At 40.8% G+C, this 14,755-nt stretch overlaps 1 protein-coding gene across 1 annotated transcript in view; it reads left to right on the top strand.

Annotated features, from left to right (window-relative positions):
• Window positions 1–8,622: 8,622 nt before the first annotated feature.
• Window positions 8,623–14,755, top strand: part of CARNMT1 (carnosine N-methyltransferase 1) — a 42,387-nt gene continuing 36,254 nt past the window's right edge. Inside the window, exon 1 of the mRNA XM_036261479.1 lies at window positions 8,623–8,873. Within this exon, the coding sequence (XP_036117372.1) occupies window positions 8,623–8,873 (251 nt within the window). The remainder of the gene's footprint in view (window positions 8,874–14,755) is intronic.

The following is a 14,755-nucleotide window of genomic DNA, read 5'->3' on the forward strand; positions in this document are numbered from 1 at the left end:
TTCCTTCACTCCACTTCACTCTGCACCTCGCTGCCAGAGTTATCTTTCCAAAGTGTAAATTGTATCATGTCACTCCTTTGATTAAAACATATCATTGAGCCCAGGTGCTGTGGCTCAGTGGTTGAGTGTTGACCCATGCACCAAGTCACTGGTTCAATTTCTGGTCAGGACACATGCCCAGGTTGTGGGCCCAATCCCCAGTGCAGGGCATGCAGGAGGTGGCCAGTTGATGTTCTCTCTCATCGATATTTCTCTCTCTCTCCCCTTCCTTCCTCTCTCTTTCTAAAATCAATAAAGAAAAAAATTAAAAGCATGTCATTGACATCACATACACTCTAACATAATACACTGGTAAGAGCACATAATTTCTGTGGTATTCTAATTATGAGAAAATACCAGATAAGCCTACTTGTGGAACATCATATGAAAAAAATGATCAGTGCTCTTCCAAAGTGTCAAAATCATTAAAGAAAAAGAAAGACTGAGAAGATGTCACAGGCAGACACAGAACACAAAGGGACATGATGACTAAATAGAATACCAGCTCTTGGACTGAATTCTGGAATAATAGAAGACCATTAGTAGGAAAACCATTGAAATGCATATAAATTCTGTACCTTAGTTAATGCTACTCTACCAACTTCTTAATGTTGACCATTTTACTGTGATTATACAAGATGTTAGCATTAGAGGAAGTTGGGTGAAGAGAATATGAAAATTCTCTATACTAATCTTGCAACTTTTCTGAAGTCCAAAACTATTTCAAAAGGTGAATGGAAAAGAGACCAGAAATAAAAATGCCATTGCTTCATATTCCAATAAACTATGGAGGTTTAATGGAGAGGGAGAGAGAAGGGGTGGGGGAGGAGGGCTGGGGGAGAGAGGGGGAGAGAGAGAGAGAGAGAGAGAGAGAGAGAGAGAGAGAGAGAGAGAAAGAGAAGGAGAGAGGGAGAGAGAGACAGAGACACAGAGAGAGAACAGAAGAAGCAGAGAAAATGATTATATGCTGGCAGGTAACATGGGAGAAGATGTATATTTACAAGATCCCCCATAAGTGTCCCCAAATACACAATACGATGAGCATCCTATAATGCTAAATGTGGTTGACCCTTTAGAAAATACAACCCCCAAATGCAAGCCAGTTATTTCATCTGATGTTCAGCTAAAGAAACAGTGATCTGTTCCAACACTGGAGGAAAACTGACTGTGCTGCTTTATTGGATGTGGCAGAGAATGCCTCTCAATTTCCACCTGCCCCTTCTTTAGCAATAAAAACACTTTGTTTTTGAGGTTGAAACGCTGTCACCCAGCTAAAAGAAATTTAAGAGTTTCTCTATTTGGAAAAGAACTGGTGTGCATCATATAGAGCAGAATCTTTCTTGACACTTAGCCATCTGGTCTGTAAAACAGAGATAATAATCAACTTACTTTATAAACTTACTGTGAGGATTAAATTTTTAACTCATGCAAATGCTTTACACTTGGCATAGTAATCTGGCACAGGATTTGTGCTCATTAAATAGTAGCCCTTATTTAAAGACAGAAAAAAAGTCTAAAATTTGTGCAAGTGGAAGGTTAGTGACAAGACATTCAAGTATAACTTGAATTGCATGCTCCATTAAGCCAGTAGTCAATAGTTTTGGCTAGTACTTGGCGTTCTATTTCCATTCTAGACTTTTCTCCTTTGGCAACTCCCACATTCTCTCTATTCCATCCACCAAATTGTTGAATCTTGCCAGTTTCCTAAAATGAAGAAGAATCCTTCCTGTGATCTAGTGGCTAGAGAAAGGAAGCTGGAAAAGTAAGATAAAGCTCTGCCTGAGTGCTAATATCTGTCAGTCTTCTCCCCAACTAAGAGATAGTTTTACCTCATATACTTTTTATCTTTCCTCTTTCTTCTTCTCTTCTTTATGCCTAGATATGATTGGTACCCCTATCAAATAGTCCTAATTACTAAGATTAGATAGACATTCTCTTATTTTTTAAACAGCTGGAAGTTATAAATAAACATTTCAGAATTATAATTTATGTACATAATACCACTTCTTCTTTATCCATCATCCATCGATGGACACTTAGGTTGTTTCCATGTCTTGGCTACATGGAATAATGCTGCAATGGACATGGGAGTGTAGATATCCCTTCCATACCTTGTTTTCATTTCCTGTGAGGAAATAAAAAGAATTTTAGCTGTATTAGGACACCATTTAAAAGTTACCTTAAAAAAAATCCAAAGAACATCTACAGTCTAGAAATATGTGTTTTCAAGGGTTAAAAATAAGGACATTATGCCCTGGCTGGTTTCTCAGTGGTTAGAGCATGGGCCGTGAACCAGTGAGTCGCAGGTTCAATTCCGGTCAAGGGCACATACCTCGATTGCTGTTGTCCCCAGCCCTGGTTGGGGTCATGTGGGAGGCAACCCATCGATGTGTCCCTCTCACATCAATATTTCTCTCTCCCTTTTTTTCTCCCTCTCTCTCCCTCCTTCCCACTCTATCTGAAGATAAATAGAAAAGTATCCTTGGGTGAGGATTTTTTAAAAAGGACATCATTTTTAATAAGTAATGCTGGATTATATAAACTAAACGTGGATTATGGTATCAGCAAGTGAATTTCAAATGAGAAAAAATTGTAAAAACTCAATATTTGTGATTGTAAAAAAAGCATCACAGTAGCATCATGTGACAATTCATGACTGCTAGACCCCTCATGCTTATTTTTTAATAGTCTTACTCAGAATCACATATGATGAGGGAGGTGGATACCATAATCTTTCAGTACTTCGAACCCCTAGTAGTCTTTATCCAGCCTAGTGATGGAAATCATAGGATAAAAGGGCAGGCTTGTGGGCTGAGGGCATTGGAGAAGGAGAAAGCCACTCTCCTTATGAATTTCTACCAGTAATATCTTTGTAGCTCTGGCTACAACCTTTTTGATTCTTCTCTTTATTCATCCCTTATATTCAATTCTGTCTTTTCTTTATTTGAAAATATCATCTGGATTTACTTTAATCTCTTCCCTTCACTCGTACTGTCTAGTGTAAATCTATATCACGCCATTTCAGAATTATTCAAACAATCTCCTCATCTGGTCTTCCTGACAACAGTTTATCGCCTGGCTATTGTTCGATTAAGCGATCTATACTACTACTCATCATATCACACTGCTGCTTCAGAATCTAAAATGAATCCCCTTGGCTTAGTGACTCGCCCAAACTCTTCTAATTTTTAAAGGTTTTAATAATTTTATACCATCTGAATTACTGAATGTTTCCCCCTATTTCTTCATATGGATGATAATGAGACTGGTCTTTGCCTTCCTTTCCACCTCGCTTATGTTATTACTCCCAACCACATCAAAAATTGTTGTGATTTCCAGTCCAGAAACAACTTTACCTTTTGGTAACATCACTCAGAATGTCCTTTGGAAATCATTAAATTTTTACCTTCAGTCCAAGGTTGGGATGTGACAGACTTCATAGCCTTCTAGAGTGGACATGTGATCCAAGTGTGGCTGATCAGAGAACCACAGCCCCTTGGCCACAACAGTCAGTTCAGTGACGAGCACAACACCCACGCTGGTCCATTGAGAGCCTTCTGGGGCTTCACTGACTTTTAGAAAATGGTGCTCTTTTAGCACTATTAGAAATAACAACTGACAGATTCCTGATGATATAATTTGAGCTTCTAGACTTACCTATGCCTGATCTTTTCAGTAATATGAAAAAAATAAATCTCTTGGAATTGGTTTGCAAAGAGTACTCCCACATCTTTGCCTCCTTGACATTTAGCTCTATGCCACTTTCAAACTGTTCTCCTGTTCCTTAATTCCCATTACACTTCACTTAATCCATACTATTTTAACACTAAAGCATCTCAATTGTTTAATATTTCTTGGTTTTGCTTCCCTACTGTACCAAAAGCTTCTTGAAAACTTGGACCACAAATTACATTTCTCTCGTGTTCAGAACACTTAAGAATTTTTCACACTTAAGATGTAGATTGACTGAAAAATTCTTGGATAAGCTATCTTTCTTTAGGAAGTCTTAGGTTAGAATCCTAAGAATAAACGAAGGTTGGGCAAATTGTTGCTCGTCAGAGCTCAGCTCTTTTAGTAATTCTGTTCCCATCTTACTGATTTAAAAACAAAGATAGCAGGAAAGAAGGGAAAATTATATCAGTGACTGTGTTATCAAGTCACACTTAGAATCATTTCCTGACGATATCCTTTAGGGTATTTGGAGGGGCCCGATAAGAATTCCCAGTTTTAAAATGTAGGTTTTATTACTATTCATGCATGGTGAGACCAAGAGATCAGGAGACAGCTGCCTTTTTGTTTTGTTTTGTTTTTTGTTTTGTTTTTTAATCCTCACTCAAGTGTTGTAACCTAGGAGAGTCAACCTCACTCGGACACAAAGTTGGGTGAATTAAAGGTGAGCTTTATTACCTGTGCAGTGACTGCAGCCAACCTACACAGAGGAGAACTGTAGCCCGGAGCTCAGGGGGAGGGTTGCTTATATAGGACAGGGGTCATTCAAGAGTTTAGCAGAGCAAGCAAGCTACGTGTACAGAAGCTGAGGCAGTTAGCGATAAGCAGGAGGGAACAGAGATGGGAGGGAGCTGAGGCTAAAGGGAACTGGGTGAACTGGGTCAGCACACATCTATCCTGCTATTCAGCTTCAGTTTCTCCCTATCAGTTTATTTACAGAGTATGCAGGACATTCTGGCCTTGGGGCCATTTCTGTCCTCCCTTTTTCTGAAGGATGTTACTTTTCAAATTCCCAGTGAAAGCCATCTATAACATCCCCATTGTTTCTCTTGTTGTCCCTGAGGCTGTTAATTAGGGCAGCTCAAGGACAAGTTGTTTTTCTTTATTGAATTCCAAGGACAGTGAGCTATAACACAGAGGACATTTTTTTTTTAACATTTTTTATATTTTGTTCAGATAGGGAGAGAGAGAGAGAGAAACATCGATGTGAAAGGGACACATCAAGTGGCTGCCACCCACACGACTCAACCAGGGCCAGGGCCAAACTGCAATCGAGGTACATGCCCTTAGCGGGGACCAAACCCTGGTCTCTTCAGACGTCAGGTCAATGCTCTAACCGATGAGCCAAACCGGCCAGGGCAGGAGACAACTGCCTTTGACAAGATAGTTTGTTACTAACAGTCTGCAAGAGGAGGGGAAGGGCCACACAGGAAGCACCAGGTTCAGCCAGGAGGCAGAGAGCGTGGGGTAAAGCATGGGTACAAGCTTGTATAGTAGTTTCCACAGGACGGAAAAGTCAAAGCAGAGTAAGAAGGTTTAGGATTGGCTAGTTGGAATAATTTAGCAGGATTTGGGGTGTAGAGACTATCCCAAATTGGTGCCTATCCCTGGGTTGATTAGGGCAGGGGAATATTGGCTTGGTGTGTAAGAGTTTGATAAAGGAGATGGTTGTGTGTTCCAGCTTGATCTATTTGCTTATAAAAGATTCTGTGGATTTGTTTGCTCTCCCTAGAAATTAGCTAGCGTGGGGAGACGCAGTCTCTCCCCAGTCAATAAAGCCCCAGATGGCAGAGCATCAAGAATACAGAAAATGGCCCAACCAGTGTGGCTCAGTGGTTGAGCACTGACCCATTCACCAAGAGGTTGCTGGTTCGATTCCTGGTCAGGACACATGCCCAGATTGTGGGCCAAATCCCCAGTCAGGGGGGGGCATGCTGGAGGCGGCCAATCTATGTTCTCTCTCATTGTTTTTATATCTCTCTCCCTCTCCTTTCCTCTCTCTCTAAAGATCAATAAAGAAAAAATAAATAAATTAAAAAAACAGAAAATGGAGAGTGTCAATGGGAGAAAAAAGGAGGGACATCTGTAATACTTTCAACAATAAAGATAAATTTTAAAAAAAATACAGCCCTGGCTCAGCAGTTAGAGCGTCAGTGCCCGTGGACTGAAGAATCTTGGGTTCAAGTCCAGTCAAGGGAACATACCTTGGTTGCAGTTGGATCCCGAGCCCTGGTCTGGGACATGCAGGAGACAACCTGTCAATGTGTCTCACTCACATCGATGTTTTTTTCTCTCTCTCTCCCTCCCTCCCTCCCACTCAATCTGAAAAAAAAAAAATCAATGGAAAAATATCCTTCAGTGAGGATTAAAAAAAAATACAGAAAATAAGATAGTTAATATACTTCTCTATTTCCCACCTGGATTCAGAATAAATTGAGCAATAAGACAAAGGAGAGGCAGATAGTGGCTAAAATATCCTCTCTATTACTGATAAAGCCTACCTTGGAGAATCCTAATGTAAGAGTCAAATGAGCCTCCTAAATTTATCCAGAATTAGCAGACTTACTCATATGGTCACAGGCAGCATTGGACCAGGACTTTTCCAAGTGGGATGGGTTTTATGGTATGAGAAACAGAGAAGAAATTATGCTTACTGCACGCAGGTTTACTCCAAAGAGGAAAAACAATAATAATAATAATAATAATAATAATAATAATGACAGGAGCTGATTCATGTAGTTTATTCTTACCAGTCAGTCTTCTCCAGGCACAGTGAGTAGAGTAGAGAGAGTGTAGGAGTATTGCTTGACTAAACTCCCGACTAAACTCCCTTTTCATGGATGGAAACATCAAGAGTGGGGAAGAAACATTACTTCCCACCAAAAAAACCACTGATTTTTCTAGAGATTTTAGGAAGATAGTGAAATTCTGGCTCTTCCTTACACATTATTCTGATTCTAGCTTCAAATTTTACACTTTAAATCCAGAATTTTAGCTAATTGATACCCAGTAATTAATTGATTCGAGGAATAGAGTGAAGAAATAAAATAGAGTGCCTCTTTGGCAGCACATATAAAAGTCTTCTATAAAAATGAAACATTAGCTCTGGCCAGTTTGGCTCAGCAGTTAGAGCATGTGCCTGCACACTGGAGAGGCCCCGGTTCAGTTCCCGCTAAGGGCATGTACCTAGGTTGCAGTTTGTACCCACGGTTGGGATCATGTAGGTGGCAACCACCCGATTTCTAAATCTCTCTCTCTCTCTCTCTCTCTCTCTCTCTCTCTCGGATGTTTCTCTTTCTCTCTCTCCCTCCCACTCTATCTGAAGATAAATGCAAAAGAAATATCCTCGGGTGAGGATAAAAAATATAAAATAAAATAAAAATGTAACATTAATGAAGAATAATCACAGTACTTGTTTTTGTTTTTAAATTTTTTTTTTTCCTGTGGTACATGCCCCTAGCAGGAACTGAACTTGGGACTCTCTGGTCCGCAAGCCGATGCTCAACCACTGAGCCAAACTGGCCAGGGCATTTTTAAATTTTTTAATGGGATATTTATTAATGCTGGGGACAGTGAAACAAGGAAAGGCTTAGAATAGACAAAGCAACAGGAGAGCCTAGGCTGGGCTGCTTTGGCTCACTGGGAAGTCAGAAAAAAGGGGGCCTTGGAGAAAGGTTCAGGGTTTAAGCCTGGGACAAGCTGTATCTGCCCATTGTTCCTGGTTGCAAGTTTCTTGGGGACCCTTAGAGTTTAGGAGATGCCTGCCTGTGGGGGAAGGAGAGGGGGAAGGGAATGGCATGGGCGTGCTCCCTAGAGGGAGAGTGTGCCCACAGTATTTGTTTTAACATTCCCCTCATTTCAATTATTAATTTAAGTGATGAAAATAAGAATCCACTTCATCTTCAATATAATTACATCTTTTAAACAAAATTTGTGGTCCCTGGGCAGGTTTAATTCTTCTGCATAAAATAATCTTTCCCCATTACCATTATTTTGAAAGACTGATTTGCTGGGTGGTAGATTAAATTAAAAGCAATGAGTTATTTCTTAAGAATAACATTAAATGCAGGTAGGGCAGCTGTTTTAGCTATTAGCACAGAGAGAAAGGGGGGGGGGAATAAATGTAGGCAAAGAGAAAGAGGTCTGGCATTGTTAAGGGCCACCATTAGATGCTAGTGCTGCGCCAATTGTGCGCATTAGGGCTCCAGTGCGCTGTGGTGGTCTTCCAAAGGCAAGTACTGGTTAGAGTTAGGTTCCTGCATTTTCTTCATCTGCCGCCTTCACCAGTCAAGGACCGCTCATTAGGATTTTCACAGGCCCCTAAACATTGACAAGGTGATGGTGTCCTCCTTCTCTTCTGTAATTAAAAGTAGAAATTCATTTAGGAAATGAAGTAAAACTTAACTTAGCTTAACTTTTTGTTCTACTTTTCCCTCTGCTAATACTTTAGCTTAGTTGCCTGTTCCACAGTCCAGCACTTGCAGCTTCTTGAACCCCACCCCCCGGAGGCTGCTCCTAGGTGTCAGGCCAACACCAGCAGGGAATCCCTCCATAGCTCCTCCCACCCGGCCCACCGAGCGTGTCGTCGTGACGTCAGCGCGTCGTCGCCAAAGGTCGGCCACAAATGAGCGCAGGCGGCGGCCGCGGCCCTTCGCTGTACCCTCACGTGGGCATGCGCGCTTGGCCTGGGCGCTCTGAAGACCGGGCGAAGCCCCGCGCGGCTGGAGGCCTGAGGGCGGCGGAGGCGGAGCGCGCCGCGAGCTGGGGGCGTGTCTAGAGGAAGACCGAACAGCCGCCACCACGCTTTCAATCGGGGCGAGACGCAAGCGAGCCAGGCTGAGGGCCGCGGTAGCTATGCAGCGACGGCGGCGCCCGTCGCCGCCCGCCTCTCAGCTGCAGGAGGACTGCGGGGGAGGTGGCGGGGGCCGCGGGGGCGGCGGCGGGAGCGGGGAGGTGGAAGTGCAGTTCTCCGCCGGGCGTTTGGGCTCGGTCGCGGTGGATTCGGCGGCGACGGTGGCGGTAGCCACGCGCAACACGGAGGAGGAGGAGGAGAGACTCGAGCGCGAGCACTTCTGGAAGATCATTAATGCCTTCCGCTACTACGGGTAAGGAGCCCGTGGCGGACCCGGCTCAGCCCCTGGGGCGCCCGCCCGAACGGTGGCGCCACCCGCGCTGGCTCCCGGCCGCCACGCCTCCGGGGCTCCCGGACCGGCCGCCTGAGCTGACCTCGGGGTCCCCGAGACACTCCTCGCACCACCATGTCCCCCTCGGCCCTGCACACCCGCGTGTCTGCTGCTCAGCCTCTTGTCTTCTGACCTCAGGATCAGATTAGCTCTCTTGCCTTCCGTCCCTCGGTAAAGGTTTGGCTTTGAGGCCGGTGTGGGGGTGACCGGAAAAATGCTGTGACAATTCAGACAAGGTGATGCTGGTAAATTGTCCAGTGCTGGGCATGATTTGTTTGAGTTGTCGATGGTCTCCGAACTGAGCACAGGGAGAGCCCAGGTTCACCTCCACGTGGGATGCGATGCGGCAGGACGTATTTTCCCAATCTGTTGCCAGTTCTTGTGAGAACAGCCTAAGGTTTCCCCCCACGCCCCATGGCGCTGTGGAAGTACAGGCACATTTGTGGTGAGCGGGTGAATGATGCGGCTCAGTGTCTCTAACTGTTGGGTGAAATTAAGGTCGGAGGTGGTCCGGATGTTCTAACGTTGCTGATTAAGGAGGGACTTGAGCGAGGGCACAGTGAGAGCCACCTCTGTGATCTTATATTTTGCAAGTATGTATCCAATTCTCGCCGTGAGCCTGGCACGGTGGTAGGACTTGAAACTTTCCAACTTCTACTTTTCTTCTAGATAGATGTTAAATTAGCTTAACCACACAATTTTGATTCAAAGATCCTGAAAGGGACTTAAATCAACTGGATTTGCAGCTAAAGATAGTATTTTATTCTTGTAAGAGATGAGTCCACCGAGAGACGTGTTCTGCGTCCGTAGTTGTAATTAGACATGACTTCCCACGCAAGAAAATGTGTTCCCTAGATGGGCTTTTGCTTGCTTCATGCAAACTTTTTTTTATATTGCTTGACTGTGACCTCCTCAAGGGCAGAGACTGAGCCTCATTTATTTTTGTGTCACCAGTGCTTGCCATAGGTTTTTGAAGTTCTATTTTTAACAAATAGTTGTATTAACAAAGAAATAACATTTGTCATTCCCAAATAGTCTGTCAATTTGTGACCAGTTGGTAAACTAGTTTGTTACTCTTCTGAATTTAGAAACTTGCTTAATAAAAGCTTAAAGTTATTTATTTAGAATATGATTACATTTGTGACATGAGTTTTTGAAGTTCAAAGATCTTAATGAAGTAACTTACTAATTAAACACAGGTATAGGAACTATGGGCTGTATTACTTACGGAGCCGGAAAGGGAATTAGTAGTGTGGGGATTTTATTTCGTATCAACAGAGGAAGGTAGACTACCAGAGGATTGAATTTGATGTAAGTATTGGGCCTGGAAGAACAACACAGGCAGGAGAAGCAGTTGACATTAGATAGCTAAGAATGGTAGATGCAGAAAAGTCCAGTGCATTTGACTATTGAAAAATCTAGAAAGAATATTGGGGAATGTGTTGGGACTATAATGGACATAATTAAAATATGTGTTTGTACCCAATTATAAAATATGAGAACTAATTTTATTTTATTATATTTTTTTAAATCCTCATCCAAGGACATTTTTCCATTTTTTGTACAGACAGAGTGGGAGGGAGAGAGAGGAAGAGAGAGAGGGGGAAACATCGATGTGAAAGGGACACATCGAGTGGCTGCCACCCGCACGACCAACCAGGGCCGGGGACAAACTGCAACCGAGGTATATGCCCTTAGCGGGAACCGAACCCGGGTCTCTCCGGACCGCAGGCGACGCTCTAACCGCTGAGCCAAACCGGCCAGGGCAAGAGAACTAATTTTAAATTGATATTTATAATAAGGTATATCAGATGGACGTTTTTTGTTGTGAAGGTAGGGGTACTTGGATGTGGATCTAGGACCCAAGTGTGACAGTATAAAAAAGGGCAGTTGTATGCATGTTCTAGCTGTTGTGTTATTGTTTCCTTGTTCTCATCCCTCTTCTTTACCAGTTTAATGTGGGATTGAGGAAAATTTCATTTTTAAAAAACAGTCCTTTTTATTTGTATGTACTCTCTGATGAAACACTTTGTAGATTGAAAATAGTATATGATTAAAAATATGCTTTTAAAAATACCACTTAAAGGATTAGGGTTACGGAAAGTATTGTGTAGCAGGAAACACTGGATTGTTACATCCCAGCATTTTATGATCTTCTGGACTTGCACTGTCTAGTACCTTGGCTGCTCGTTACAACTGGCTAAATTAAATTAATTAAAATTTAATAAAATTAAAATTGTAATTCCTCAGTCTCAGCAGCCACAGAGTTTAGTTTTACTGCTAAATGTCTTTTAGTTAATATATAGGTCATTTAAGTTAAAGTCATAGGCAAGAAATGTCTTTGATTGCTTTCTCTTTTCAGTGGCTTCCAATTTTGTGCCTCCTACAGATTTTGCTTAGATGACATATTCTGACTAAGGTAAAAATGATTAGAGCATTGTAATAAGTAGCAAATAGTTGTTAGCCTTAAAATACCCCTCTTGACTTAACCTTGATGAAAAGCAACTAAGTCAGAGTTGGGGTCACACCCAGACCAGCCTTCCAGGGAGGTAGAGATACCCTTAAGGAAAGATGGCTGCTGACTACTTTTTCCCCTTAGCTGCCAGAAGATGTGGCCTCATTATGCTGACTGAGTTCAGAACCAAGGAAAGTGTGAAGGTTGTAAAACATTCCTTTAAAACAAGGTAGGCAAACATTTTTTAAAGGGCCAAGCAATTAATATTTTAAGCTCTCAGAGCTCGGTGGTCTCTGTTATAACTGTTCAACTCTGCCCTCATTGTGAAAGTAACCATAGGCAATATGTGAACGAATAGGCATGACTATGTTTCAGTAAAACCCTTTTTACAAAAACACAGGGTGAGGCGGGGACAGGGCATGGTTTGCCACCCCTGTCTTAAAGCACATAGTTGTCAGCATATTCAAAAACAGCCTGGAGGCTCTGGCTAGAAATAAATGATAAAGATTTATTCAAGATTCTCAGAGTTTGCAAACTGGTAATACAGCTAGGCAAAAAAAACTCAGATGTGTTTCCAAGAAGAAAAATAAGTTCAGAGTTTTTACAGTAAAATGTACATTTTTTTTAGAGTAATCAGTCCTGTATTATTAGCAGTAGGATTGGTCCAAGATGGTTATCAGATATTAGGCAGTCTGGATGATGGATGTCAGGTGGTTTGGATACATGAGTCCTTCAGAGGGTGATTAGAGGATTATCTGCAAGTCTCTTGTATATCCAGGCATTACCACAGAACTGGAAAGTTCAAAAACTTAAATTTTTTGAGTTAAAACTAGTTAAAACCAGGCTAGTTAAAACAAGAATAAAATCATTACCTATACCTCAACCTAATTGGTTTCAATAATTGAGCAGCTTGACTATAATGACTCCATTTTATTTCTTCACTCTATTCCTCATAATGTAAGCATTTACAGAATAATGAAGGTATGCCTAATTATAATAGTACAGTGAGGATTGGACTATTTTCTCAACCTTGGTAAGACATCACTTCAAGAGAGTCACCGTGGATGTATGTTATAGATAGCCTGGCATACCATTAAGTAACCAAGGCTTAAGGGATATGCCACATTTCATCCCTCTCTGTATAGTTAATATCACTTATGTAGCAGGAATTGACAGCAAATATATGTTAGGCTGTTCTGACCAATTCAGAACTTACCTCAACTTCCCTGCTATCATGGAAATAAGTAGTCTCTATGGAGAACAAAGAGTGGCACCTAGGAAGCCTAACTGAATATTTGATTGCTTTTTATATATGCTGAAATACAGAGGTTAAATAGTGACAAAGATGAGACTTGTATTTTGGAAGAATCCATCTGATAGTCGGGCAGTTAGGGTAGGGACAGCATTCTTAGGTAGCAGGCCTCTCAGTACTCTTTGAGAGACATAATGAGGGCCTGAGCTAAAGCATTGGAGGGGGTGTAATTTGCAGATAGTTTTATGAAGTAGAATCAAAAGGATCTTGCCCTTAATTGAGTGTGTGGGCTTTGAGAAGAGGCATTTTAGGATGACTTGTTAGTTTCTGACTCCAGTGGATATATAGTGTACCATTCATTGATATCAACCATGTAGGAAAAAGTGCAAGTTTTTTTAGTGGGATATGTGCTGAATTTCGTTTGGATATATTGAGTTTTTAGGTATGGTGAGATGGCAATTTTTGGACATCCAGTGCCCAAGAATACTAGGAATGAAATACTAAAAGACTATTTAATATGTTGACAGTAAATTGTAAACTTGCAACTTTGCTGTTTGCCTAACATTTACTATGGCCACTTTAAATGGTTCCTTTAGTGTCATACTCTACTGCTAGGTATGTAAGTTGGTACAGTCTTTCTGAAAATCAGTTTGCATTAAGAGACTTAAAAATACTATCCTTTCTGACCTAGTCATTCTTTGAGGAATTTGTGGTAATTTTTTAAATATAAAATATAAACGGATTTGAACACACAAAGTCATCATATAGACAAGTGAAAGTATCTAGATGCCCAGTGTTTAGAAAATAATTAAATAAATTTTGGTTGCATAAGATGAAATAATGAACAGTCATTACAGTCATTTGCCATATAGTCATTTGAGAACTTTTTTCTGACCTGGGAAAATTCCTCTAATAAGGATGAAGAATTACAAGTGCGTCTAAAACTTTAATGTGTTTATGGATCATTTGAAGATCTTGTTAAAAGGCATATTACATTTCAGTAGGTCTTGTGTAAGGCCTGAGATTCTCCATTTCTAACCAGTTCCAAGTGATCTGTTCTTTGTACTACCATATTTTTAATAGAAAGGTGCTAAATGGCTTTGTCTTAAACAACAAAATAGAAATATGCCAAAAAGTTAGAAGTGGTTGCCTATAAAAGAGGAATTGTACTTTTAATTAAAAGACTACTTTTACTTTTCTGCATTTTTCATATTTTCACTGTGAACATAATAGTTTTATAAATTAGATATACCTACTATATTTAAGCATAATGACTTAGTTTAGTACCTGGGATTTATTAAATCTCAACAAATGATAGCTTCTGTAATCCTCATCGTTGTTATGTTTTTGTATATGAGACAGTTGAGGCACAGAGAAAGGAAGTAATTTGGCCAAGGGTCACATAGCAAATAGGTGGCATACCCTGGATTTCAGTCCAGATCTGTTTGATTCCAGAGCTCACTATTATACTGTCTCAAGGTGGGTGGGGGAAGCAAAAAAGCAAACATCAGTGCAGCCAATCAATGCCAAATTTATCTTTTCACACTGCCCTAACCCCCAAATACCACTACATCCAAGCTCCTAAAAATATGTCCAGATGTTTGCTTAAGTTTTGTCAGGGGTTTCTTCTGAGCTTCTTTAAATATTACTGTTCAGAAATTAGAGAGTAATGTAGCGTAAGGTAAAAATTAGTTATTTGGATGAATAGAGACTCAGGCAGTCAAGTGAAAAAGAGTATTTTTTATTTTCATTTAATACTGAGTAAATGCTAAAGAACTTTTAAAAGAGACATACAGTTATTTGTTTGTTTGTATATGTAAAACGTAAAGAAGGATGCAGCAAACACCCATGAACCTACCACCCAGTTTTAAAAAGAACATCCTATCCCTTTCCCTTCAAAGAACATCACTTTCCTGAATTTTCACTTCCTTATTTTTCCTTGTAGTTTTTCTGCATGTTAAGTTCCTACAATATATTGTTTATTTTTATGTAAAATGGAATTATATATTATGTATTTTTCTACATCTTGATTTTTCAACAAATATTTACACTCCTGCCTTTTATCCATATTATCGTCTGTAGCTATAATTTATTAAT

The sequence above is a fragment of the Molossus molossus genome, unplaced genomic scaffold, assembly GCF_014108415.1.
Source record: "Molossus molossus isolate mMolMol1 unplaced genomic scaffold, mMolMol1.p scaffold_m16_p_14, whole genome shotgun sequence".
Taxonomy (NCBI): Eukaryota; Metazoa; Chordata; class Mammalia; order Chiroptera; family Molossidae; genus Molossus; species Molossus molossus.